We start from the raw sequence: 27328 nt of genomic DNA, 5'->3' as shown, positions 1-27328 counted from the left end.
TTATAAATTTCAAGGTCACTGCTTAGTCCTATTTGAAGTTATCCTAACAGGAGTAGAAGGACTAGTAGTAGTTTTTAAGCATATTTCATAAATCAATTGTATTCTGAAGCACAGTATAAAACACTTAGATGAGATATTTGAAAAAGAAAAAATTAGAGAACACTTACAGATACCTCCAAGTTATTGGTGTTAATCTGGCACCTGGTAATTTCAATAATTACATCACAAACCCTATTTAACTGGCAGCATTCCTCCAATTTTCACTGAGATTGCACGATGACGGGTTGCTCTAAGGTGACTGAAACCCTGCGACAGGAGGGTGTCCATATGAAGGTCAAAGGGATGACCCTTTCAGCCACTGCAAGAGAAGTTGGTCATTTCAAATCTGTAATTTCTCGAATATTGCTCGAATAGGTTTACAATGACAATAATTCATTCAAGTACCCCAAAAAGGCTGGCCGTTCATATAATACAAGTACACAAGAAGACAGGATAATGTGTAGACTCTCAATTGAGAAACGGTTCAACAGCTGGAATTGCATGCCAGTTCAGTGCTGAACAGGGTAAGTATCATTCTTGGCACATTTAAGAGAAGTCGGACTAAAAGCGCACTCTGCAGTGACCAAACCTCTCATCAGCAGACAGAATCAAAAGGCCAAGCTCACCTTCGCTTAAGAGCATGTTGTGTGGAGAGAAGAGAACTGGTCCAAAGTTCACTTTAGTGATGAGAGCAAGTTTAGTTTATTTGGGTCTGATAAGAAACATTTTCTTCTGCGTCAAACTGGGGAAAGACTGAAGCCCAAGTGCGTAAAGAAGTCAGTGAAAGGTGAAGGAGGAAACGTAATGGTTTAGGGGATGTTTTCTGCAGCAGGAGTTGGACATCTTATACAAATACATGGCAGGGTGGAAACTAATGTTTATCAGAACCTCCTTCAACAACATGCAGTACCTTCCCTGCAAGCATCTCCCAATCAGCCTGCAATTATCATGCAAGACAATGCCCCTGTCACACTGCAAAATAGGTAAAGCAGTTCCTAAAATAGGCCTGCATGAGTCCCAGAGTCCTGATCTAAGCTTGACTAAAAATCTCTGGAAAATCCTTCGCAACAAAGTTATGGCTAAGAATCCCACCACAGTTACTGAACTATGGAAGAAAGTGGAAGAAGAGTGGACCAAAATCATACCAGCATAGGGTGAGAAACTCATGTCCTGCGCCGCTGATGTGCTGAAGTCAATGAAAGACATGCTTCTACACTTCCTACTAATTTCTGACAGCTGTAACCCTTAAAAATTTTAGTTGTATTCTTATTTTGTGCTACAGTGGTTACTATAATTTTGATCACGGTGTTTTCCACAAAATAAAGGTTTTTGTTGAAATGTCATGTAGAACAGTGGTATACCTACCACCTGAGGACCGGCTTTCGTTCAGTAGAGTGTTCGGAGTTTGATAAAGGACAAATTGTGATGGCACTGCTCATTGAAACTTTGACCTTGGAAATGGTAGGCCTTGTGGGTGGTTTATGTGCCACTGTGGTGAGTATGTATCAAAAGTGGTGCACAGATAGCCAAACGCCAAACCGTCGTCCAGCCATGTGTCGTCTGTAGGGGAGTGAAGACTGTCACATATTGTTCAAAACAACTAGAGGCAGTTCAATGTTCATCACAGCCTTCTGTGTATGGGCCTGCGAAGCCAACCATCGAGCTGGGTCCCCATGCTAACTGCCGTCGCCAACAATGCATATAATGTGCCCAAGATCATCAAGATTAGACCGTGGGTACTTGAAAGAAAGTAGCCTTGTCTGACAAATCAAGATTCCTGGTACATCACGTTGATGGCTGAGCACAGATACGCCAATAACCAACTGAGGGTATGGCACCTGGATGCACTGTTGGGCAGACACAGGCCAGTTATGCTGTGGGGAATGTTTGCTTGGGACAATTTAGGCCCAATTATCCCAATAGCACAGTTCCTAACAGCTGTCAGGTATCTGAACATCGTTGCGAACCAAGTGCACTCATTCATGGCAACTGTGTTCCCTGCCGGTGATGGCCATTACCAACAGGAGAAGGCACCATCAAACTGCCAGAATTGTCAAGGAATAGTTTGTGGAACATGTTGGTGAATTTCTGTAAATGCCTTGGCCTCCGAATTCACCCAGTTAAACATTTGTGGTTCGACTTGAAAAAGAGGGTTCTTGCTATATCTTTACCACCACACAATGTATGGGAACTGGAGGACATGATGTTGATATTATGGTACCAGATACCCCAGAAGACCTATTGCCACCTCACTGAATCAATACCTGGCCATGTGGCTGCTGTTTTGTGGGCTAATTGGGTCCTATAGGTTATTAGTTTGGTGGTCATAATGTAATGGTTCATCGGTATAAGAGGCGGTAAAACAGAGAGTCAGATTGTAACCCTCCTAGGCAATCATGTAGCAATTTCAACGAGAGGGAGTAATAATTTGGAAAGCTTGCTTGGTAGCTCAGCCGGCACGGAATTGGACTTAGGATGTGGAATCCTTGGGTACGAATCCCATAAAATACATGACTCGCGATGAAAGAGCTGAAAGAAAGATCGAAAGACAAGCTAAAATGGCATGCTTGCGATTGCGTTTTTACGTCATAATTGCTTTTGTCCATACTACCAGGTAGGTTTAGGTGTAGTGCAGATGGTATGTTTTTTTTTTATTTCCTGGAGCATATAGCATATAGCGAGTTATAGCGCCACTCAATGGACATTTCAAGTCAGAACTGAGGTGACACGTACTAAACCAATGTCAAATAAAACATTTTTTATACCACCACTCAGTGGAGATTTCACATCGAATATGTCACGAAACTTACATGGCGCTACTTATTTTGCATCTTGCAAAGAAGTTCCCACAAGTACGTTTTCGTCATGAGATCAGGTTGTATAGATTAATGTAGTAAAACATTCATGTTAAGTTATATCACATATTAGATCAAACTTTATAGAGAGAGAGAGAGAAAGAAAAAAGTAGTCGTTCATTAAGTTCTCAAACATGCTATACACTTTAATAAACATATTGATATTTCTGAGAAGAACCCAAGATAAACCTAGTTATTTACAATAAATGACCATATTTCTTCACATACAACAGTAAAAACATTGTATACAACTTAAATAACTTTAAGGCGTAACTACTTAAATAATAAAAGAATCAGGGTTACTCTATTCACATGACACCTTCCCAGCAGCTCCAATGCAGGTTTCACATTAAGTGCTAAAATTATGGAGTAGATTTACAGCATGGATTCCTTACATGTAATGTAACAAAGAATGTTAAAATTCACTGAATAGAAAGTCATAAAAACGTGGGGGTTGTTGCTGATATACTCGTCTTTGGGAGGAATAAGTGATTATACTAAAAACATTAAATACACCTGACTATTTCAGAGGGGACTGTAACCTTTCAATACCAAGAATCACATCAGAGTAATACTAATGACCAGAAGCTGAACAGAATGTGGTCCCATTTTAGAAATGATCTGATGAGGGACTATAATGAAGTATGGGAACATTTTTTATTGAGTTTTAGTGCATTTTGCTAATTCGTCTACTGGATAGCGCTCAACCAACAATTCACTCTATAAAGCATCCAGTTTTGGAGGGATACTATGGGGTTTTGATTTAACATCCTCTTCTAGTCATTCATGAGCAGGTTGAAAAACAAAACTGGCTCTAAAATTATAGCTTGAGCCTTGTTTTAGAAAAACATCACATAGTCGGAAGGAAAGATCTATGTTTAATTTTTTCTGTCAAAGCACTCTTGTAGTAAGAGAACAATGTTATAGCTTTAAATTAGACTTTTATAGATGTCGTATTGTCAACAGAACTGTGTAAGTATCTAGTAAAATACATAAAAATGAATTTACAGGCTTAATGCAAAACTGCTCCTCTCCCATATATTATTCCTTAAAAAAATAAACCCTCCTCTATTAGAACAATGGCAAATCTAAGCAGTACGTATCTCAGTACAGTACTATATGAAATGTACACCAGTCACCAGTCTTGTTCCCTTTTGTATATGACAAAACTGAATATGGTTTGGTGTTTAGAAAAAAAAAAAAAAATGGAGAACATTAAATGAAGCTTCCCATTGTGAGTCAAAGATTGTAGTACTTGCTAAAAGCACTTTACGAGGGTTTTCCATACGAAGAAAAAACAAACTTCTGTGCTTGATATCACACAGGAAGAAGATATATGAACATTTTAACATATGATAAGATATACAATTTGCAATGAAAGCAGCGTGCATGGTCATGAACAACTATAGGAAAATAATATAGCTGATACTGCAACTTTAACCAGAGCAGTTTCATCTCAAGGGCAGTTTCTCCGCAAACCAGTCATCTCCAACTAATGTATTAAATTAACTGTCCAAACATTTCATTTGATGTTTTCATCTAAATGAAACAACCAATACTCAGTTTTGACTCTGCAGGATCCTCATCGATCGTTTCAGCAATTACATCAAGATGGATGACATTTTAGCAGATACGTTTCTAAACTGCATGTAAACTGGCATCAAGTCCCATCGTAATGATTCTCCAGCTATACACAGACCCGCTGGATAAGACTAAGTCTGTTGTATGGTTTTGTGGCTGTATTGACAGCTACTTCCCCTCCGTTCTTCAAACAACCTGTGAATCCATGGCAGTGATTTTCTTTATGGTGCAGTTCAGTTTGATAGACTGTCCCTTTGACTTTGATAAATGCGTGTTGCTATTCTTGACTCCCTAAAATCCCAATTAGTCCTGTAGTACAAACCGGTGCCCTTGTTGGAATTGGGCCGAACATCCGAGTTGGTCTCATGTGGGGCTTCCAGTGCTTTGTGAGTCCCCTTGCAGGGATGCTTGACTTTAAAGTGGACCAGACTTTACACCATACCAGCAGTAAAAACCGGGGAGCCCTGCGTGGGACCTCCAACATGCGACCCCTTCAGCTATGCGCCTTGAGGTTCCATTGGCCACCCTATTATTGTTTTTTCCGTGTGTGTTTGTGCATAGGGGTGGGAGTGCAGATGGTGTAGGGGAGCATGGAGATCAAAGCCTGTGGCTCATGAAACAGTGGTGGGAGAGGAGGATCAGGTGAGGGGCAGTTGGAGATTGGGGATGGTGTCCTGAAGGCAAACTCTTGAAAGGCCTCCGTAACGTTTAGTCTGCCAACTGGTGAAGAGCGCTTTATTATCCTGCTCTGCTTTTTATACAATATAACTAGTGAGGTCCAGCAGGTAAGACGTCATGTCAATGATGTGCTCCAGAATGCTGTCTTTCTCACCGTCCCCTCGTGTCCCTCGCTCTCCTTTCTCGCACTGGCTGCCAGAGAATCCTTCCTTGCAGAGACACTTGTTGGGCTCCACGCAGACCCCGCCGTTGCGACAGGCTGGCTCACATTTTGCTGCAAATGACAAACAGAAATAAGTTAAAGTCATTCAAAAAGATTAAAAAAAAAACTAGGAATCAAAGACTCTGATTGGTTCTGTACCTCGTAAGCAGAAGGGGCCTTCCCACCCAGAACTGCAGCAGCACTTCCCAGTTGGCATACAGTGGCCGTTCTTGCATTCACGGGAGCAGGCGGTGCTTAGCATCTCTGGATCCTCTACTGGCCGTCTGCACTCCTTTGGGACTTGTGGCCTGCATGAGTCACAGAGCATTGATGGTCAACTAAGAGTCTGATTTTCTCACCCTACACTTGCATGTTTTCCCTTTCAGATCACGAACCAAACACTTGCCAAGCATGCAGACGTGTACTAATCAGGGAAGTATTTCATAAACAAGCTTACGTTTGGAAAACTTGTTTAGAGACAAAGAGCCATTCTATCATTGGATGGTCACAGCTCCAGCCGAAGAGCTCCAGCTGAAGAATAAGGGTCTAATCTAATGAAATTATCAGTCATTTTCTAAAAAAAGTTTAAATATTTATACTTTTTAACAACAACTGCTCATCTTGCACTAGCTCTGTGATGCATGTCCGCGAATTCATGCATTATGTAATCACGTTGGCATTGTCACAATTTGTGTACTTTGGTTAGAAATGGTAGGATAGAGCGAAAAACTCATTTTGTCTCATTTTCTCTTCCAACTTCAAAGTCTGACATCGTTGTTTTGCTGTTTTTTTGTAAAAGAGCATTTGACTTTCTTTGCATTGTTGCTTTTTAAACACTGGGTCGGTACTTCCGCCTACATAATTATTACCTTTCCAACGTGAATACGTAAACTATTCAAACTAGTGCAAGATGTGCATTTGTGGTTGAAAAGTATATAAGTTGACTTGATATAAGTATATACATTTTTTTCAGAGAATGACTGATCGTTTTACTAGATAAGACCCTTATTCTTCGGCTAGGATCATGTAGAACCCTTAGAAGCTGCATTGAAACTGCAGTTTGGACCTTCAACCCATTGGCTCCCATTGAAGTCCACCATATGGAGAAAAATCCTGGAATTTTTTCCTCAAAAACCTTAATTTCTTTTCGACTGAAGAAAGAAAGACGTGAACATCTTGGATGACATGGTGGTGAGTAAATTATCAGGAAATTTTTCTTTTTAACTGGAAGTAAACTAATCCTTTAATCAGGTTGTTAAAAGTACAAGTAAATATTCAACACAGTCCTTCAAAAAACAAGTAACTGACAATGTTTTGTAGTGTGAAATGACTGTTTGTTATGTTGCAGCTTATTATTCAAGCAACAAATTCATCTGGCAGTCCATCTATTGCCAAAGTTCTGTAAATGTGAAAAAAGATGCTAGACAGAATTATTGATTTAATTAGTTGATGTTTGTGAATTCATTCTCACCTACGTCTTTGCATTACACCTACATCCAAGTGTGTGGGAACTTCCTGAACTATGAACAGTTTGTGCGTAATACCTACAATAACACATCAAAATTCAGGCTCTGTGTGGCAATGTCTGGAAACAATAATGCTTTTGTGTGTAATGGATTTCAAATGCAAAACCTCAGTGTCAAACTAAGTGGTTTGTGATGAACCTGTCCTGAAGTTCAGCTCTCCAAACATTCTTATGCCTCACTCAGCTAAACACACTGCTTAATGAGCCAGGCAAATCTCTTCAAGGCTGTCTATTAGTGAGCAGCAGGGCTGTTGACATACCCAACAGGCCAGCACACACACAAACACACTGTAATTGGACTCCAGTGAAGCAGTAACTGTATGGGAAACAGGCTGGAGAGCTCTTGGTGAGTTCACATCCTGTGTATCTCACTAGAGGTGGCGTATGGGAAAGTTAGGTGGCCAATGATTCTCTGCTTAACGATGAGAGTTGTGGAAAGAATGGAGGTGGAATCTGAGCATTTAAAGCTGAAGAGTGTCATTTTTCCTATGTTAAAATACTTAAGTTTATTGTGCAGAAACTAATAAGTAAGCAAGTAAGCCATTTTAAACTTGACTTTATGAAGAGTGTAAATAGTGTGGGCTTAGGCAACACTGGCACAAGGAATAGTATGAAATAATGTATTTTTTTAAAACACAAATTAAGATATTTTTGATTGAAATCCGAGAGCTTTCTGACCCTGTATAGACAGCAACGCAAGTAAGATCAGTAGTTCAAACGTAATGTTATAAAGCTACGATAATAGTTTTTGCACACAAAGGAATCAAGAATAACGACTTTATTCAACAATTTCTTCTCTTCCATGTCAGTCTTCGACGCATGTTCATGAGAGTACCATGATACATGTGTGTGATGCTGCTGATGCAGGGACCAGCGTTCTAATGTAAAACATCTATCTCTGGATACACCAAGCTGATGGTCGGCTGTCGGCCAAAGTTGGGCCGTCGGCAAGTGTCAGTCGGGTTAGTTTGTTAAGTGTGTTCCACATATCAGATCTCGTCTGGCTCACGTCAGCAGCAGTTTCGCCAATTCAATGTCGGCAAGAGTGAGAACTCTGATTGGATGTTCAGTTTAGTGAATGAGTCAGTGCCCGAGAATTTAATTGAAAGTGATTAAGAAGAAATCATCCTCTCGAAATCTTCAAAGATGTTCACGGTAACTGCTTTATGTACAGCATGCGCCTTCTTTTGCTTTTAAAAGGTTGGTTCATCCACGCATGCTTCAAGAAGACTGCGAAGACTGACACAGAACAGAAGAAATTGTTGAATCAAGTCATTATTTTATTTTTCTTTGCTCACAAAAAGTATTCTCGTCGCTTCATAAAATTACGGTTGAGCCACTTTTGTCACATGTACTATTTTAACAATGTCCTTACTACCTTTCTGGGCCTTGAACGTGGTAGTTGCGTTACTGTCTAGATCAACAAAGATCTTATGGGTTTGAAACGACATGAGGATTAGTAATTAATTAACTATCCCTTTAAATACTAAATGCTAACACATTACTGACAAATATCAACACTTCAGTTATCATCTCATTAACAATTTACTGGTCTAAAGGCAAAATTAACTGCATCCAGTTAGCTTCTAATTTCCTAAATGCATACCATTGTTCTTATTATGAACAATTAGTATTTGTATGTGTCTTTTATTGACTTCTAACTGGCAATTCCTTGTAATTAGTTGTATTGGGCTTTTATGGTCTCTTTTTTTCTGCTTAAACCTAAAAGCTTTCAGCCAATCTGCCTCCATCCAGTCAACAACTGATAACCAAGTCAGAACCAAGTCTCACTTGTTTCTATAGAGCTGGAGCTGGCAGGGATGCTCACCTCATAGTTATAACAAGCGTTCACAACTAGGTCTTATTATGGTCCAACTGATGATGGTAAAAACAGATGCCATTAGGTTTAACAAACCGATCAATTGGATGTCGGTGCTTGTCAGTATTGTATGAACGTATGAACCAGCCTTGGGAGTTTCTATGCAAGAGAGTGGGATGTTGGACCTCAGAGTACCACTGACAGCTTCAGTGACTGATGGCAGGAATAGGGTGGTAACAAGGGAATTGTGGCAGGATGTGCTGGGGGGTCTAGTGGGGGTGCAGTTCCCATGCTCCCCTCAACCACTTTCAGCACCCATATCAGGTCTCTCTTGTCTCTCATCCACACTTTGGGGTTTTTGTGTTGTTGTGACAGGCTGTTACGTTGTTAAAAAACAGAGAGCGACAGAAAAGATGAGGGACAGAAAGAAATAGAGATGGGTAGTGAAAAAGAAAGAGTTGGAGGGAGGGAAAGGAGAGAAAGAGGTGCTCCCCAGAGGATTGGACTAACACTGTTAATGACGTCGGGGTCAGCGGCGCTACTAAACAGTTTGTATTACTGGCAGGGTGGCCGTGAAAACAACACCTGCTGCCGTGGCACTTGACAAAGACAGCTGGGTCAACAGGCACTGTGGGAATGTATCAGCTCTGTGAGGCCACTTGCATAAAACACAGACTGATAAATTAAAAGAACGCCCCAGCTTATTAGTTTAAGACTGTCCTGTAGCTTGAATGGGAGGTTGAACACATCAGCTGCCCAACTTCTCCAACTTCTTTTTGTCCATCCAAGGACTGTTTGGCACAACATGCCAGCCATGATTCCATTCGCTGTTATCTACCTAGGCAGAAATCATCTACAGTGGAATTGAGAAGTTTAAGTATTGTGGATGTTTTTAGCACTGTAAATGTGTGGAATTCTATGGAATAGACACTTATTGCTAATTGAAAACATAATTATTAAGCCAAAAAGTTTCATAAATGGGGTGGGGGACTTGGTGAATGATGGGTGGTCCAATTCTGTGGAAATCTGTGGTGCTTTTTGCAGAATTGCGGAATGGGTAATGACTCCAGTAGCTTCGAGCTTTTCTTCGGGAGACAGTTTAATATCTCTTGGCTTAACTGTTTCTTACTATCAAAGCCAACAAGTTGAGTTATTTGATGAAAGCAAGCGCACGGGTAGAGGAGTTAAGGGCTGAGGGGTGTTCAACGAACGCAGCATAAAAAAAAGCCTTCATCAAGGCACTCTGTGTGACTCCTCTGTCCTTTTTGTCATCTCTCTCTTTTGTTAGCACCTCTTTGTGGTTACATTGTATCAAAAAATTTACTGTGTATTGTAGCTGTAGGCCATTCAGTACCACCCCTAAGGGTCTTTGTCAAGGGGAGGAACACGGTTGTGAGCAGGAGAGATTTAGGACAGGCCGTGAAATAAAGGAGGCTTGTGAGAGATGGGGACTAAGAGAATGTGAGCACTTTTTAAAGTGTTTGTATATCCAGCTCTTGACACGCACACTTAAGCCTAGAGGAATTTGCAACTTACATATTGCTAGAGAAAAGTGCATCTAAAAAGCCTGTTTAACACATTCAGCCAACAAAATCTAAAGTCATGGAAGATAGGTGGTTATATGTGACCCTGGACCACAAAACCAGTCATAAGGTTCAATTTGAAACTGAGATTATACATCATTTCTATTGATGTATGGTTTGTTAGGATAGGACAATATTTGGCCTGAGATACAACTGTTTGAAAATCTGCAATCTGAGGGTGCAAAAATTTTTTTGATATATTTATGGTAGGAAATTTACAAAATATCTTCAAGGAACATGATCTTTACTTAATATCCTAATGAGTTTTGGCATTAAAGGAAAATCGATCATTTTGACCCATACAATGTATAGTTGGCTATTGCTACAAATATATCTGTGATACTTATGACTGGTTTTGTGGTCCAGGGTCGCATATTTGATTTCTTTCTGACATATCTTCAGGTCTGTGGTTCTAAAATGTAGCGAGTGAATAAAAGTCACTTCAGAAGTAACACTCAACCACAACTCTACATCTATTTTGGTGACAAAATAATGAGAAAAGTGTTTCTGAGTTTCTACTGCTATGTGTGGATGTTTGTCATTCAGCTGTCAGAACAGACTGAATTTGCCAAAAGAATCACTATAAAGTTTATTCGCTGGGCTAAATTTTGCTTACAAGGAGTATGCCTACTGAGATAACAAACATTTTAACATTGCATACACTGGACCAGTTAAATAACTGAATAAGACTGAGGATGTGCGTCAGTTTGTGCGTCAAGCACTCGGATCAAGACTGAAATCAAGATGACGCCGTTGTGTGTGGCTTGCCGCTTGCTTCCTGGTGTGTTTTCTTGTTTGTTTGTTTTATTATGTTTTATGCTAGTTATTCTACGAGAAGCCTTGTCACTTTTAACGTATGATAGACAAACTCTGCTTGACATTAAATATACAACCGAGGAGCTACTTTATCATGGCCAGAGTGGCATTCAGTTTGTTCCCCCACCATCGCTGAAGTCTATACCTGACTGTTTATGCCGCGTCCCGTGCCTTTTACCGGGGAGGAAACGTCGCAGGAGACGGGGTCGACGTGGAGGTATCGCGGTCAAGCTTAAGCTGCTTTTATCATCGGGATCCCTGGCTGGCATGGGCCTACGCGCGCATGAGGCAAGCTTCAACCGCTTCTCTGTGCGACGTGCACTTGAGCCAGCAAACGCACGGATTGTACCGATTGTGTCAGATAACTCAGATCAACCTACTATATGGCTTGTTCACCTCGTCTTCGCCGGGGCGGAGTCCGTTCCGACCACCTTCGCTTACTGAGCCGGGCATCGCGGTCAACTGTGGACTCGCTGCGGATTAGAATGGCTCTGATCAACGCGAGATCAATGGTAATGTCAATGGACGTTTATACTTAACGACTTCTTTACTTCCCGCGATCTTGACTTTCTGTTTGTCACTGAAACGTGGCTCACTCCGGGAGATCTGAGCCCGTTCACTGATTTGGTACCTCATGACTGTAAATTTTTTAATACTCCCCCCGGTCTTTGGGACGATCGAAGGGGGGGACTGGCTTCTATTTTTAAACAGAGCTTTCGTTGTCGGACATTAGCAACTGAAGTCTATGCGAGCTTTGAACTTCAGCTGTTTGTACTGGAACTGGATAACCCTGTGGCGATTTCAGTAATTTATTGTCCACCTAAACTACATAAAGACTTTATTAATGAGTTCTCTGACTTTCTAGGGGGACTCATTCCTAATTTTGATAATAATAATAATTTTTAATAATGTCCACGTGTTCTGTCCAGCTAATTCCTTAGCTAAGGAATTCTTGAGTCTTATTGACTCTTTTGATCTGGTACAGTCTGTAAATGTTCCCACCCATGTTCATGGTCATACTCTTGATTTGGTGTTATCACATGGCCTGACAGTATGTGATTTTGATATAGAGGACCATGTCATTTCTGATCATAAACATATAGTTTTCACAGTTCCTACTAGTTTTAATGTTACTCAGCCTATTAAGGCTACTTGCATGTCTAGGACCTTTTCTTCTACTACTAGCTCTGAGTTTTCTGCTGTTTTTAATGAAGTTTTTCCTGCATATGAGCAGTTTCACTTTGATGGGACTGGAGCAATGTATCTCAAACAGTTTAATACTACCTGCACTAATATTTTAAATTATATTGCTCCTTTGAAAGCCAAGAAATGTAAATCAAAATCTGAGCCTTGGCTCAATGACACTACTCGTGCTTTACGTCTGATCTGTCGAAGGGCTGAAAGAAAGTGGAAAAAAGATAAAGTTGCAAATTTCATATGAGATGTTAAGGGATTCCCTATCACAGTATCAGAAAGCAGTGAAATCAGCAAAGTCTAAGTATTTTTCAGATCTTATTGAAAAAAATTGCCATAGTCCAAGAGCACTTTTTAATACCATAAATGCTGCTGTTAATCCCTCTATTAATTTATACTCTACAACATCTCTGTCTATGTGTGATAACTTTTTGATTTTCTTTGTGGACAAGATTAGGGATATTAGGCTGAATATTGCGCCTTCTTTGCATGATCCTTCCATCCTTCCTGATTGCTCTACAGTTTGATCCTGTAACTTTGCCTTTTTTGCAAGATATCGTAGGTCAGCTTAAACCATCTGGATCTGCCCTTGATGTTCTTCCACCAAAGTTTTTAAAATAAATTTTTGAGGTAATTGGATCAAATGTCCTAACAATCATGAATAATAGCCTTGTAAATGGGGTTGTACCAGAGGAGATGCCATTATTCACCCACTTCTTAAAAAACCCAATCTAGATCCAACAGTTTTATAAAACTTTAGGCCAATCTCTACCCTTTCTTTCATGTCCAAGATCCTAGAGAAAATAGTTCTCCTTTCATGACTTGAGTATTGTGCAGGCATTCAGGGAGATGCTCTTAAATGGTTTCAGTCTTATTTCTCTAATAGAAGCTTCTGTGTCAATATTGGAGAATTTACATCAGGTTCTGCCCCTTTAACTTGTGGTGATCCACAAGGCTCTATTTTGGCTCCGATTTTATTCTCACTGTATATGCTTCCTCTAGGGTCAATTTTTAGGAAATACAATATTTATTTTCATTGTTATGTGGACGATACCCAGATCTACAGGCCCCTAGAATCTGATAAGAGAAGTATGGATACTCTGCTGGCTTGTCTTGCTGACGTGAAAGCTTGGATGTCTGCAAACTTTCTTCATCTTAATGAAAATAAAATGGAGATTATAGTTTTTGAATCTTCCAAAGCATTTAGCTCCTCTTGTTTAGACATTGATCCACTGTTTCCTCTTGTCAAACCAATAGTGAAGAATTTGGGTGTGTTCTTCGATAGCTCCCTTAAATTTGACAAACAGATTCCATGCATCTCCAGATTCTAGTTTTTTCCATCTCAGAGTCCTAGCCAAGGTTAAACCATTTCTTTCTTTTAAGGACTTTGAAAAAGTGATTCATGCTTTTGTCTCAACAAGATTAGACTATTGTAACTCCCTTTATATGGGCATTAATCAGTCATCTCTGAACCGTCTTCAGATGGTACAAAATGCCGCTGCTAGGCTTCTTACAGGTGTTCAAAAACGAGAATACATTACTCCTGTTTTAATTTCTCTGCACTGGCTTCCAGTACATCTCAGGATTGATTTTAAAGTGTTGTTACTGGTTTTTAAATGTCTGAATGGATTAGCACCTGTATATCTCTCTGAGCTACTCTCAATTCACAATCCAGTAAGGTCTCTGAGGTCATCCAACCTGAGACAACTAAATGTTCCGAGGGCCAGGTTGAAACTGAGCGGCGATTGTGCCTTTGCTGTCGCCGCACCAAAACTCTGGAATAGTCTACCTGTTAATATTAGAACTGCTGCCACGGTACATGAGTTTAAGGGAAAGCTAAAAACATACCTATTCTCTCTGGCATTTCATGAATCTCTTTAGTGATCTTAAGTGTGTAAATGTATTATGTTGTAATGTGTTTTTATTAATTTATGTATTTTTACTGTACTACTGACTGACACTTTGTTCAGCACCTTGGTCAACAATTGTTGTTTTTAATGGTGCTATATAAATAAAGCTGACATTGACATTGACATTAATATTACTGAAAAACCAAATTATAAATAGTTCGGTTACTGGCATCTTCTCACCTATTTTCCACCGGCCAATAAACAATCCTACAATCTCTCTCTTGTTCACATCTGACATCGATACATGTACATTTCAGTGTGCGGTGGCTTATTTATTATTCTACATTAACAGACTGCTAAACAAACTTGGATGGGTGCAGTCATCCCAGTGAGGTTTACTGCAACATCTCAAACATTTGACTTTTTTATATGATATGATACTCTTATGATATATTTTATGCTCTCTCCCCTACCTCCCCCAAATACGCAATGTGGTAGATCATATTCCAAACACAACATAGGTATTTTGAAGCCCTCAACCCTAGCCAGAACGCAAAGGTTAAAAGGTAAAGAAAAGATGTAAATGTAGATACTAGAAATGTAAATGCTGGACCACCCCACTTGACAGTGCTAGTCACTCAGAAATGTTATATCACTTCTTTTATTTAGTAATTAGATCACAAAAAGTGACATGATATATAAAACAGTGAACCCAACACCACAGGTCCGACAGACTAAACAACCCCAATCAATGGTGGAAAGAATTGTTCTTTGGAAAAATGCAGCAATGCCAGAAAACATAAATAAAGTAAGTTTGAGGGGCCTTGTTTAGCAGACTCATGGAAACATCTGTGGTAATTAATAGCATTAGACTTGGGTGGGACTGTCGTCACCTGGGTATACAGTGCCTCACAAAAATATTCAGACCTTCAAGCATTTTTCTCTCAATCCTTGCTAAAATCCTACTTGCAAATATTGGTGTCTGTGATAACAGCATTTCATAGTTTGCATACTGATTCAATACATGTTTTTAAAGGAGAAGTTCACTTTCAGAACAAAAATTACCTGATAATTTACTCATCTCCATATCATCCAAGATGTTCATATCTTTCTTTCTTCAGTGGAAAGGAAATTAAGGTTTTTGAGGAAAACATTACATGATTTTTCTCCATATAGTGGATTTCAATGGGAGCCAATGGGCTAAAGGTCCAAACTGCAGTTTCAATGCAGCTTCAAAGGGCTCTACGTGATCCCAGGCGAAGAATAAGAGTCTTATCTAGCGAAATAAGTCATTTTCTATGGAAAATACAAATGAATGTACTTTTTAACCACAAACGCTCATTTTGCACTAGCTCGACCTCACACATTATGTAATCACGCATGTGTATTACTGACCCTGTATTTACAAAGAGAACGCGCAAACAAGGTCAAACACCCTTTACAAAAAAAAAAAAAAAAAAAGGGGAAAAATAATACAGAGTTTTTTGCCCTACCTCACCTTTTTTAACTGAAGTACACAGATGAAGAAATGAAGCTAGCGCAAGTTCTGCCAGGAAGACTCAATCGGTCGCGTCACTAATTACCTCCTCATCTCCCAATCATATAATTTACTGTAGCTTTAAAGGGTAGCGCTTACCATGTCTGAGTTCGCAGATGCTGTCGCTCCAGCACCTCCATCCTCCCCACCTCCACCAAGATGGAATCTTCCTCCAACTCCTCTAATCCACCAAGCTGGGTCATCCCTCTATTTACCACATCACTATCAATCAGGCTATCCCCTCCTTCGTGAAGACTCAGATTGTCGTTCCTCAATCCACACCATCACCAGTTGGCCCCTTCCTGACTCCGCGGGGGGTGAGCGGCGCCCCCGCCTTCGTCTTCAGGCGGAACTCGCTGTTTCCGTACCCTCTAAACGCGAGTTACGAACAGGGCCTACGCCAAAGAACCTTTCTGGTAGAACTAACCACGTGAGACTTTTCCAATGTGATTACACAATGCGTGAAGACGTGCTGCGGAGAGCTAGCGCAAGGTGAGCATTTGTGGTTAAAAAGTATATTCAGTTTTCTTTTTAAGAAAATGACAGATTGTTTTGCTAGATAAGACCCTTAGTCCTCGCCTAGGATCGTGTAGAGCCCTTTGAAGCTGCATTGAAACTGCAGTTTGGACCTTCAACTCATTGGTCCCCATTGAAGTCCACTATATGGAGAAAAATCCTTGAATGATTTCCTCAAAAACCTTAATTTCTTCGCATCTGAAGACAGAAAGACATGAACATCTTGGATGACATGAAGTTGAGTAAATTATTAGGAAATTTTCATTCTAAACATGAACCTCTCCTTTAAAAGTCACTTTTTACAGTAATGACAATCTCTGTTTATGTTTTACTGTAAATGTGATATTGGCTCATTCTTCCATGCTGATTTGCGTTAGGTTTCGTTATGGACTGGAAAATGCTTGCCATTTCCTGCTGATGAAACACAGCCCCCATGATGCATTCACCAACAAACTTCACTGCAGGTATAGCGTACACTAAGATGTGGGCAGTGTTAGATTTGCGCCACACATATTGCTTTGAATCTAGGCCTTATCTGGAGCACAACTGCAACAGGGCCACTACTAAGGCAAACTTCAGATGGGCCGTCTCATGGTCCCCTATACCTATCAGTGTTGCAAAGATGTCTTATCTCATAATTGACTGGTGCACCTCTATGTGGCTCTTGGAAACTGAACTTTGTAGCTTTTTTTCCAAAGTGATCATCAGCCTTTCTGCTTCTTGTTTGAATGGAGAGTTTTAAGAAAAAACATAGCCAGTGTCTGGGTGGCTTCCACTTCTAGATAATTGAACCTCTTGGATAATCACTTGGATATTGTTTTGTACCTTTCCCTGGAATGCTGGTAGTTTTCATTTTTACAGCCTTCAGTCCTCACTTAAATAAATGTAATATTACATTGAATAAATGCATATTATAATGATTGTAAATTAATTTAGGTAACTTCCTGAACAAACATTTACAGATAATGTACTCACCCCCTTGTCATTCAAGCTGTTCATGTCTTCATATCAAGAAAACATTCCAGGATATAATGGACTTCTATGGTGCCCCAAGTTTGAACTTCCAAAATGCAGTTTAAATGCAGCTTCAAAGGGCTCTAAGTGATCCCAGTCTAAAAAGAAGAGTCTTATCTAGCGAAACGATCTGTTATTTTCTAAACAAATTCACTATTTATATACTTTTTAACCTCAAACGCTCATCTTGTCTAGCTCTGCGTGAACTCTGTGTATTCCGGTTCAATACAGTTAGAGTATGTTGAAAAACTCCCATGTCGCTTTCTCCTCCAACTTTAAAATCATCCTACATCGCTGCAGAAGTATCGACCCATTGTTTACAAAGTGAACATGCAAAGAAGGTCAAACGCTCTTTACAAAAAAATGTAAAACAGCGATGTAGTTTTTTAACATATCTTAACTGTATTGAACTGGAATACACAGAGTTCGCGCAGAGCTAGAAAAGACGAGTGTTTGAGGTTAAAAAGTATATAATGTTTTTGTTTTTTAGAAAATAACCTATTGTTTCGGTTGATAGGACCCTTCTTCCTTGGCTGGGATCGTAGAGCCTTTTGAAACTGCATTTTGGAAGTTCAAACTCAGGGCACCATAGAAGTCCATTATATGGAGAAAAATCCTGAAATGTTTTCCTCAAAAACATTTCTTTACGACTGAAGAAAGAAAGACATGAATGTCTTGAATGACAAGAGGGTGAGTACATTATCTGTAAATTTTGTTCTGGAAGTAAACTACTTTAAAGCCACACAAGTACGTAAAATGAGACTTGATATTGTTGCAAGGTGGATTCATTAAAATGTGAGATTGAATTTGAAAATTCATCTATTTTGTAATTTCAGTGCTTTGACATATAACCGCTTAATCTACTTTTCATTGTAGGATTTGTACTTTAGCAAAATTATAAACTTGGTTAGGATCGGAATCATTTAGCTTGTAACTAATAAACAAGACACAGTTTCTGCTCAAGTTCTGCTTTGAATCATTTCACCTGATAACTGAGGGTAATTTATTTAGTTCTCATGGTGTAAAAAAGGTCCAGTAAAAAAAACTATGAATGGCGTAGAAAGCACAAAAACAAGTTTCATGAGCAATTGGTTTGAATTAGAGACTTGACAGATCTGCCTGTGCCTATTGTAATGTCCCTTTTTTTCTGCAAATGATACATTTGATCTATTAAAAATGCAAACACTTTTGGCAGTTGTTATGTGGGAATTCATATGCTCATTTCTAATAGATGATATGCCTTTCATATGTACTTGGCTTGGTGAGAACGACATATTTTCGAGATCTGTCGTAAAAGTGGCTTTTAGTGGTGTAGCACACACGGGTTAAATTACGCCATATTGAAAAAGCCCACAAGCATACAGAAATGATTAAATCCTTTAACCAACTCCATTCACATGTGTTGAATCTCTCGCCGTGAACTCGTGCACATGTATGTCAATTGGATCAATTTTGTTCAGCCACAGATTCACCAGCATGGAACCGTACTCAAGGTTCTCATGGAAAACATTCCCTCCGTTGAAGAGAGGTGTGTAAGTTTTGTCAAAGCAAGGAAAACACCAGACCGACCACACAGGCTCGCTAGTTAACCAGCGCTGTGTCCGAGCCACCTTGACTGTGTTGGTGTTAGAAACACGTTACACTAACATTTGGAAATGGTATGCTTACTCTCCAATTATGGCCGAGGTTTGTGTTGGCTAAGACCGGCAGTTGTGTGATGATTTGTTTAAGGGAAGCTAGAGTCCTCGTGCGTGTCTGTGAGCGAAAACGAGTAATGCTTTAACGGGATTATTCACCCACAAATGACCATTCTGTCATCATTAACTCACCCACAAAAGAAAGATATATTGTAAAACGTCTTTGTGTTTTTGTCCACGCTTTGGACCCCATCGATTTTCATCGAATGAAGAAATCCAGTTGTAAAAATTTTCAAAATAACATTCGCTCTCTTGGTATGTACTAACCACGCAGATGTTCAAACCATAGCACGTAAGAAGAATACCGGGGGATGTTTTGTAAAGCGGAATAAAAATGGATTTAATTACGCGAGTTTCAATATTAGCATTGCTCAGCAGTAACATCACATATTTCACATGCGAGCAATGAAAACGGAAAAACAGAGAGGCTGTTGCATAAACTCCATTGTATACAATATGTTGCTCTGTGTATTCGAGGCTCAACGCACCTTTTAGGGTCCACCAACTTGTAGAGTTTTCCGTTGTGCGACTGTATCGCCGTGCTTTTGCTGGAAGCGAGGATGTAGACCTCACCTGCGGAGGAAAGAAAACACGTCGGTCTTTTAGGGATCTCATTTGTCTTCTCTCACCTTCCTTCCTTCCTTCCTACTCGTTGCACTTGACACTGGTGCATGAGAGGGTTTCGAGAGGGGCTCATTAAATCGTCATGCAAGTAATTTAATGAGGAGCAAGCTTGCAGCACTGTGCACAGATTGTAAACATGTGTCAAGAGACTGCCATGTGGGTCTCCAGTACAGCCTTCCACTGAATTCCTCTTACAAATCAGCAACAAATGCTATCTCTCCCTCACAGAGGCCCACTCTTGGCAAAGCTTGAGATTTATTCTTTGTCACACTTGACCTGGTGTTTGGATTCGAGAGTTTATGTTCCCTGTGATGCACTGAGCTGTGGGGATATTACATGGTGGCAGAGACTACAGCCTAGCAGCAGTGAGCAGGCATAATTTTGCACTGTCGGAGGAGCTGGCATCCACTTCACATAAAAATTACCTCCATTACTATTCCCGTAAGTCTGAAATCAGTTATCAATGTTGAAAGTACAACTAAGGAAATGGAGGAGATTGCGCATATAAACTCTATATGCTGACAGATTGAGCTGACCTTTGATTTTCAACTGTACCGTTTGTTAGCAGCAAAAAAGAGGAAGTAATCTGTCAGGAAACTAAAGGAGTACTGTGTCATAGCAAAATTTTCCTTAGAGGAAAGACATTTGAAAATGGGACGTAGGGCAAGGGATTGGTTTTCTTTCTGTTCTGTATCATTCAGATGATTCTTGGATTCGGGAGCCATTTTTTTCTCCTTCCTCTGACTACAGTATACACAGTCTAATGTAAAACGATTGCTTCATTAGACCTTGTCTAAACTAAAGAAATCCTTTGTTTTCTTTTTTGCATTAGTGCTTTTGAGAAATGCCCATAGTTACACTACTGTTCAAATGTTCAGAAGCCTCTTATGCACACCAAGGATGCATTTATTGGATCTGTCAAACCAGAAGTATTGTGAAATATTATTATATTAATATAATAATATTATAAGGTTTTATATTTTAATATATTTTTTAATGTGTTCCCCAGTCTTTATAATTTCTAGATAATTCGGTGCGATAGATTTGGTGTTTGAAAAAAAAAAAAAAAATCTTATTATCAATGCTGATTTTTGTGGAAACAACAATACTTTTTTTAGGATTTATTGATGAATGGAAATATTAATTTTTTGAGGAAAACATTCCAGGATTTTTATATAATGGACTTATATAATGGACTTCAATGGTGGCCAACAGGTTGAAGGTCCAAATTGCAGTTTCAATGCAGCTTCAAATGGCTCTATGCAATCCCAGACGAGGAATAATGGTTTTATCTTGTCATTTTCCCAAAAAAAGTATATACTTTTTAATCACAAATTCTCATCTTGCACTAGCTCTGCAATGTATGTCTACAACTTTGTGCATTACGTAATCATGTTGGAAGATCACGCACAGTTAGTTCTTTATCTGTGCACTTCCAATCAAAAAGGTAGGGTAGAGTGAAAAAACTTGATCCAACTTAAAAATCATCTGTAATCATTGTTTTACCTTTTTGTAAAGGATGTTTGACTTTCTTTGCACATTTGCTTTGTAAAAACTGGGTCGGTACTTCTGCCTGCATCACGTGTGACCTTTTCTAACGCGATTACGTAATGTGTGAAGTCGTGGACGAAGAGACGAGCATTTGTGATTAAAACATATATAATTTATTTTTATTTTTTTTTACAAAATGGCTAATCGTTTTGCTAGATAAGACCATTATTCCTTGTCTGGGATCATGTAGAGCCCTTTGAAGCTGCATTGAAACTGCAACTTGGACCTTCAACCCTCTGATCCCCACTGAAGTCCACCATATGGAGAAAAATCCTGAAAAGTTTTCCTCAAAAACCTGAAGTATTTCTTTTCGACTGAAGAAAGACAGACATAAACATCTTGGATGACATAGGGGTAAGTAAATTATTAAGAAACTTTAATTCTGGAGTGAAGTAATCCTTTAATTTCTTTAAATAAATATATAAAAAAAAAAACATTTGAACAACAGTGTATGTACCTTTGCCATAATATAGTTAATAAGGAAACTTGACAGAACCATGAATAACGGTTATGACAGAAGCACACAAAATGTGCGGTAAAATGACCACACATAAAGCTTTTTGAGAGCTCACTGACCTAATTCATCTTCGCCAAACCCCAGGATGTGGCCTACCAGCGAGGAACCACAGGAACTGCCTGTACCAAGACAAAGAGGCTTCTCTTGCCACGACCTGTCTTCTGAGGGCCTCTGCAGAATTCTGAAGTTCCTGAAACAATCATAAAGTCAGGGGTTAAAAATCTACCCAGCAGAACATCTTTATTTTTTATAAAACAAAATCACATGACAAAACATCAGGCATAATTTAATGCTTTGGATTTCCAGAAACAATTTCTTTTCTACAGTTTATCTCTCACTGTTGACAAAAAAGGCAGGCTGATAGTGAGGATGAATTACAAACCTGCGTAAAGTGTGAAAAACATATACCAGCGGCCCATTGACCTGGCAGGAAACCTGCTATCAATTTTCCCTGAAAAAGCTCTTTTTTTCATTGGGGTATGTGCCGAGTGTGTGTGTGTTGGCACAGTCAATAACACAGAAAAGATGGCAGTTTCCATTCTCAGTTTAACAACTACCAAAAAAACCCAATGAGTAAGCTTAATATCTTTTTGCAAGCAAAACCATTCTGTTTCTCTGATTGTTTTGCATGTTTAATCATTATAATATCACATACCCATTTTTGTCTCCAAATACATAACTTCCATAAAGTCTTCTTGATTGGCATCCCCTGTAGATGAATCCACCCACTGGGACAGCACCTTCATTTGACCCCAAATCAAACATAGATGGCTCATTTTCTGTGGGCAGACACACCAAAAGCTCACCATCAAGAAAGAAAATGAGCAAGGTAACAAGTCGACATGTGGGTTGTACATTTTATGAGTTTTAGGTTATTTTTATGAGTTATGGGTTACTTGAGCTCCGAAATTCAAATGAGCTAACGGAAATCATCTGCATTGTTTAGATAAGTCAATTTTACACATTTTACAAACTAAATGTCTTCAGTCACCACCCTACATGTGTCGCTAAGTTGATTTATCCCCATAATAACAGTTTTCTTTGTTTGTGTAAGGGATATCCATGTTTACCACAATCTGTCAAGAGACCATTAGCACTTCACACAGGCTGGTTTTAATTAGCTATTCCCCAGACGGTTATAAAAACACTATGTAAACTTGATATGGAGGGCCATGTTCATTTCACTAAATGTCCTTATTAACGTTCAGTTTAAGCACTGTTAAGTTCACATTATAGCTCAAATAGATTAGGAAAAGGACACAAGAGGAAAGGGTGAGGTAATCCTACAATTACTTTTGAGTGTTTGTGTATATTTGTGTATGGCTACAAAGATTACAGCAGCTTAGGGAATGGCGAGTATTATAACGTTACAGTCAGAGCCCCGTAAAACAATAAAATGTGATTTAATGAAGTAAGTCATTCACCATAGTGATGGTTTAACATCGTAAATGGCTTGGTGTTTGGGGTAATTTGGCACACTCGCCAGACAATCTTTTTGGGGTTTAAATGCATTGGTTGGGAGAGAGCCATATTTGTTTGCTGCCAATGTGTAAGGGGGAGTACAAGAAAGCCAATCCATTACTTTGGCCATAGGAAATCATATATATTCACTTCTGGTATTGATTTAGGGTCTTAGTCAGCACGACTGAGAGATGGACTGCCATGCTGCTCATTTTGTGTTTCAACAATGTACTAAATGACCATATAAACGCACTTTGACAGCGATACATAATACAGTTATATATGTGCTTGCAAATCCCCAGGGATTAAAAGAAGTATTTTAATATTTTAAGTGTGTTCTCACGTTATGAAATGATAGTGTTGTAATGGCACTCATGAATAAAGCGTTGATCGGTTTCTACGGAAAGTCTTAAATCATTTTTTGGAACACAGCCCCATTTCATCGAAGACATTCTGTTCTCAGCATAAAAGCTTAACGTTATTTCATAACCAGTACATGGACGGAGAATTTAATGTTTTGTGAAATACAATACAGGAAGTTCTTGAGTGGTTGCCTGGTTGGAACTACTTGGCTTGTTGAAAAGCTTTTCTGCTTGTACAGTAATCTATCATGTTTTTAGAAACCAGCCACTTCTAACAGACATACCGTAGTCTTTCCCTTTGATGACCTGTAGGATCCTGCCTGTTGTCGTATTTTTGCCAACAGTATCTGTGCACAGGATCAGCAGACTCCCATTGGTGTCCATGCGGAGCTTATCCACTGCACACCTAGAACACAAAGTACCATTTTTATGCATTTTGCAGTAAAGAACACGGCTATTTGTTATATCACACTTTTTAATTATAAAATATATGTGCTGGCATTCACTTCTAATTCTAAAAGGCAAGATTGGCAACAGCTTTTAATTTCAGACAAATCTTAATACTACGGCACACAGTTGCATTCTTGAGAAATTGTGTGTTTCCACATTTATGGTAACAGTTTGGGTGGGCCATTTTCCAAAGTGAGGTCTATAAAGAAATGATTTACTGCATCTGGTGTAGAAGAACTTGACTAGCCTGCACAAAACCCAAACCTGAACCCCAATGAACTGGAATGACGACTTCAAGACAGACCCCATCGCCCCAACATTGGCACCTGACATCACTGCCATATTCCAACATATAATCAACAATCAATTTTTCAGTAAAATGTTTGACCTTACCTCCCTGGGTCATGCAGCCCATGAGCAAAGATTTCAGGGGGCTGATTTGTGCTGTTGAAATAGGGGTTGTTTTTGGGTATAGAGTACGGCATACTACAGCAATCTGTGTCCACGTCCACCCGAAGGACGGATCCTGTGAAATCACTATGGCAAAAAAACACTCTATTGAAAATATTTGAAATGCTGATATATATAGCTTGACTCATCAATAGAGTCTGATTTATTACAGATATAAGCATTCAATGCTTACCTCAGACCATCCATTTCCTCCATATCATCCAAAGTGATCATGCCATCACCTAAAAAGATGTGCAGAAGCCCATCAGGGCCAAAGAGGAGCTGCCCTCCCAGATGCTTTCGGTGGAGCTCAGCTACTTCCATTAAAACCCGAGTGGTCCTTGTGTCCACCTGGTTTGGGTTTTTCCTATAACCAAATATTAAAATATATTTAAATATAAAACTAAATCCATCAGTCTATCAATTTTCCAAATTGCTAGGTTTAAAAAGAAACCCATGTAGGGTTGCAAGGATGCTGGACTCTATCCTAAGGTAGAAAATAGTAAACTAAATACATTTAAAAACTAGATTTAATGAATATATCCTTTTTTGGTCCCACTTTATATTAGGTGGCCTTAACTACTATGTACTTGTCAGAAAATAAGTACTTATTGTGTTCATATTGGGTTAAGGTATAAGGAATGGGTCAACAGTGTAATTATAAATGTAATTACAGAAATTAATTACTGATGTAATTACATGCAGATTTCTTTTCAATATTCAAGTACAATAAGTGCATTCTATCAAAGTGGGACTTTTTTTTCTTAAATAGTTTCAAAATAAATTTATTTTAGGGCTGTGAAGTGCTAACTGCGATTTATCACATCCAAAATAAAAGTTGGTGTTTATATAATAAATGTGTAAGAACTGTGTATATTTATAATGTATATATAAATACATATACATACATGAATATATATATTCATCATATGAAAGCTCAATAAATAAGCTTTCTATTGATGTATGGTTTGTTAGGATAGGACAATATTTGGCCGAGATACATCTATTTGAAAATCTGGAATCTGAGGGTGCAAAAAAATCAAAATACTGAGAAAATCACCTTTAAAGTTGTCCAAATTAAGTTCTTAACAATGCATATTACTAATCAAAAATTACATTTTGATATATTTACAGTAGGTATTTTACAAAAAATCTTCATGGAACATGATCTTTACATAATTTCCTAATGATTTTTGGCATAAAAGAAAAATCAATAATTTTGACCCATAAAAAGTATTTTTGGCTATTGCTACAAATATACCCCAGCGACATATATATATATATATATATATATATATATATATATATATATATATATATATATATATAAAATTTAAATTAAATATACATATAAACATTTTATATATAAATATATATTATAAAAATATATATTTTTTCTTAAATATGTGTAACTGCAAGTGTATTTATATATACATACGTAAACACAAACTTTTATTCTGGATGTGGTTAATCATGATTAATCGTTTGACAGCCCTTTATTTATTTATTAGTTTACAAGAGATTATTCCCTAAAAATTTGCAAAGACAATGCAAAAATAAGGAGCTGATTGTCCGATTGTCACCAAGCAGATGAGACTGGCAAGTTGTGGCATTTGAAATAATTTCTAATTTACAAAATGTGTACTTGAGCTTGTTTCGTTAATGCTGAGTGTTTTGCATTGCAGCTGGGGAGCTGAACACAATCAGAATGGATGTCAGCTTTCGTGATAATTATATGTTGTGATTACATATCTCTATAAAACATTCATCACTGTCAGCGAAAGCATTTCATGAGGAGCTTGGCTTCTCATGACTTATCCAAAACCGCATGGAAAACAAACATTACACACACACGTCCATGTGTAAAGTGTTTTATCCAAGGCCGTAACCACATATTGGCATGTCTCTAACAGATTTTTTATTGTTTTGCTTTTTTCTGAATATCAAGGCAGACAGTTTGACAATAACTGATTATGATGGTTGGTCAGGTGTTGACTGATTTCTCATTACCTGGACACAGTGTACTCGACTACACGAAGAATGTGGTCGTGTGGTCCGATAGCCCAGCGCTCTTGGTTGGTCGTGTAGGAGACGTAGAGCTTTCCATTTTTCTTATAATTGGGGTGGAATGCAAGGCTTAGCAAGCCCCTTTCATCTCCTCCCTGCAAGTCAGATGGGGTACACAAAGAATCCAGAAGTTAATTATGTCCCTTTTTTAGATTGGGCTGGGCTGCAAAAAGCTAAAGCCGGGCCTCCCCATGTCCCCCTCTCTTTCTCCTTTTTCTTTCTGTCTTTCTCCATCTCGGTCTCTCTCCATATGGGGGCCAGTTACCCCATGCCCTCTTGCCCCCTTGCTTTTTTTCCTTACCTCCCCTCTCCTTGACTACTGCATTACAAACGATTATAAAACATTTGACTTCAAGCAAACCCCCCCCACACACCCACCTTTTCACCAACCCAGTCTTGGTTATAGACGCTTGTATTTGGGGCCAGGCTCCTCTGGGATGCCCAGGCCCTCCTTGCGGCCTCCATTGTGCAAGTGATTTGTGTGTGTAATCTTTGGGGGATATCCGTGAATGCAGTGCAGAGTGGCTGAAACAATTCATTAGCTCACTCGCAGTTCATAGAGAGCACAAAAGTCCAGGATTCCTTTAGCCCCCCCGTCCACCCTCTTCCCTCTCGCTCTCTTTTTTTTATTTTTAAACCCATGCAAAATTTGAGAGAGGCAAGAAAAAGAATGGGCAGAAAAAAAAACACTCCCACTGTCTTGGCAACAAGTTAGAAAACAGTGAAATTGCTTGTGTAATAGGTAAAACCTCTCATCCCAAAGACTACTACATGAGTTGTCACTACTCTGGTGGTCCACTCATCATAGGCCGTTGTAATAAGTAGCTATGTCGCTTTAGTTCCTGGGGAAAGTAATAATGTTGGGCTTTCCACTCTTTCATCTTTCCAACTTTGTTTTCCTTCTGGTAACACAAATGAAAGGAATGAACAGATTGCTAAG

At 39.0% G+C, this 27328-nt stretch overlaps 1 protein-coding gene across 1 annotated transcript; it reads right to left on the bottom strand.

Annotated features, from left to right (window-relative positions):
• Window positions 1–3014: 3014 nt before the first annotated feature.
• Window positions 3015–26853, bottom strand: hhip (hedgehog interacting protein). Its single transcript, XM_073827469.1, has 10 exons — window positions 26767–26853; window positions 26332–26483; window positions 24515–24688; window positions 24265–24408; window positions 23706–23827; window positions 22254–22377; window positions 21658–21788; window positions 19395–19479; window positions 5515–5663; window positions 3015–5427 (listed from the first exon to the last, which is right to left on the bottom strand). Exons 1-10 carry the CDS (start codon window positions 26851–26853, stop codon window positions 5231–5233), a joined length of 1365 nt encoding a protein of 454 aa, XP_073683570.1. The 3' UTR covers window positions 3015–5230.
• Between the last annotated feature and the right edge of the window lie 475 nt (window positions 26854–27328).

This window comes from Garra rufa, chromosome 21 (genome assembly GCF_049309525.1).
Source record: "Garra rufa chromosome 21, GarRuf1.0, whole genome shotgun sequence".
Classification (NCBI taxonomy): domain Eukaryota; kingdom Metazoa; phylum Chordata; class Actinopteri; order Cypriniformes; family Cyprinidae; genus Garra; species Garra rufa.
The sequence above is the reverse complement of the archived record's forward strand: the minus strand, read 5'-3'. Positions and strand labels throughout refer to the sequence as shown.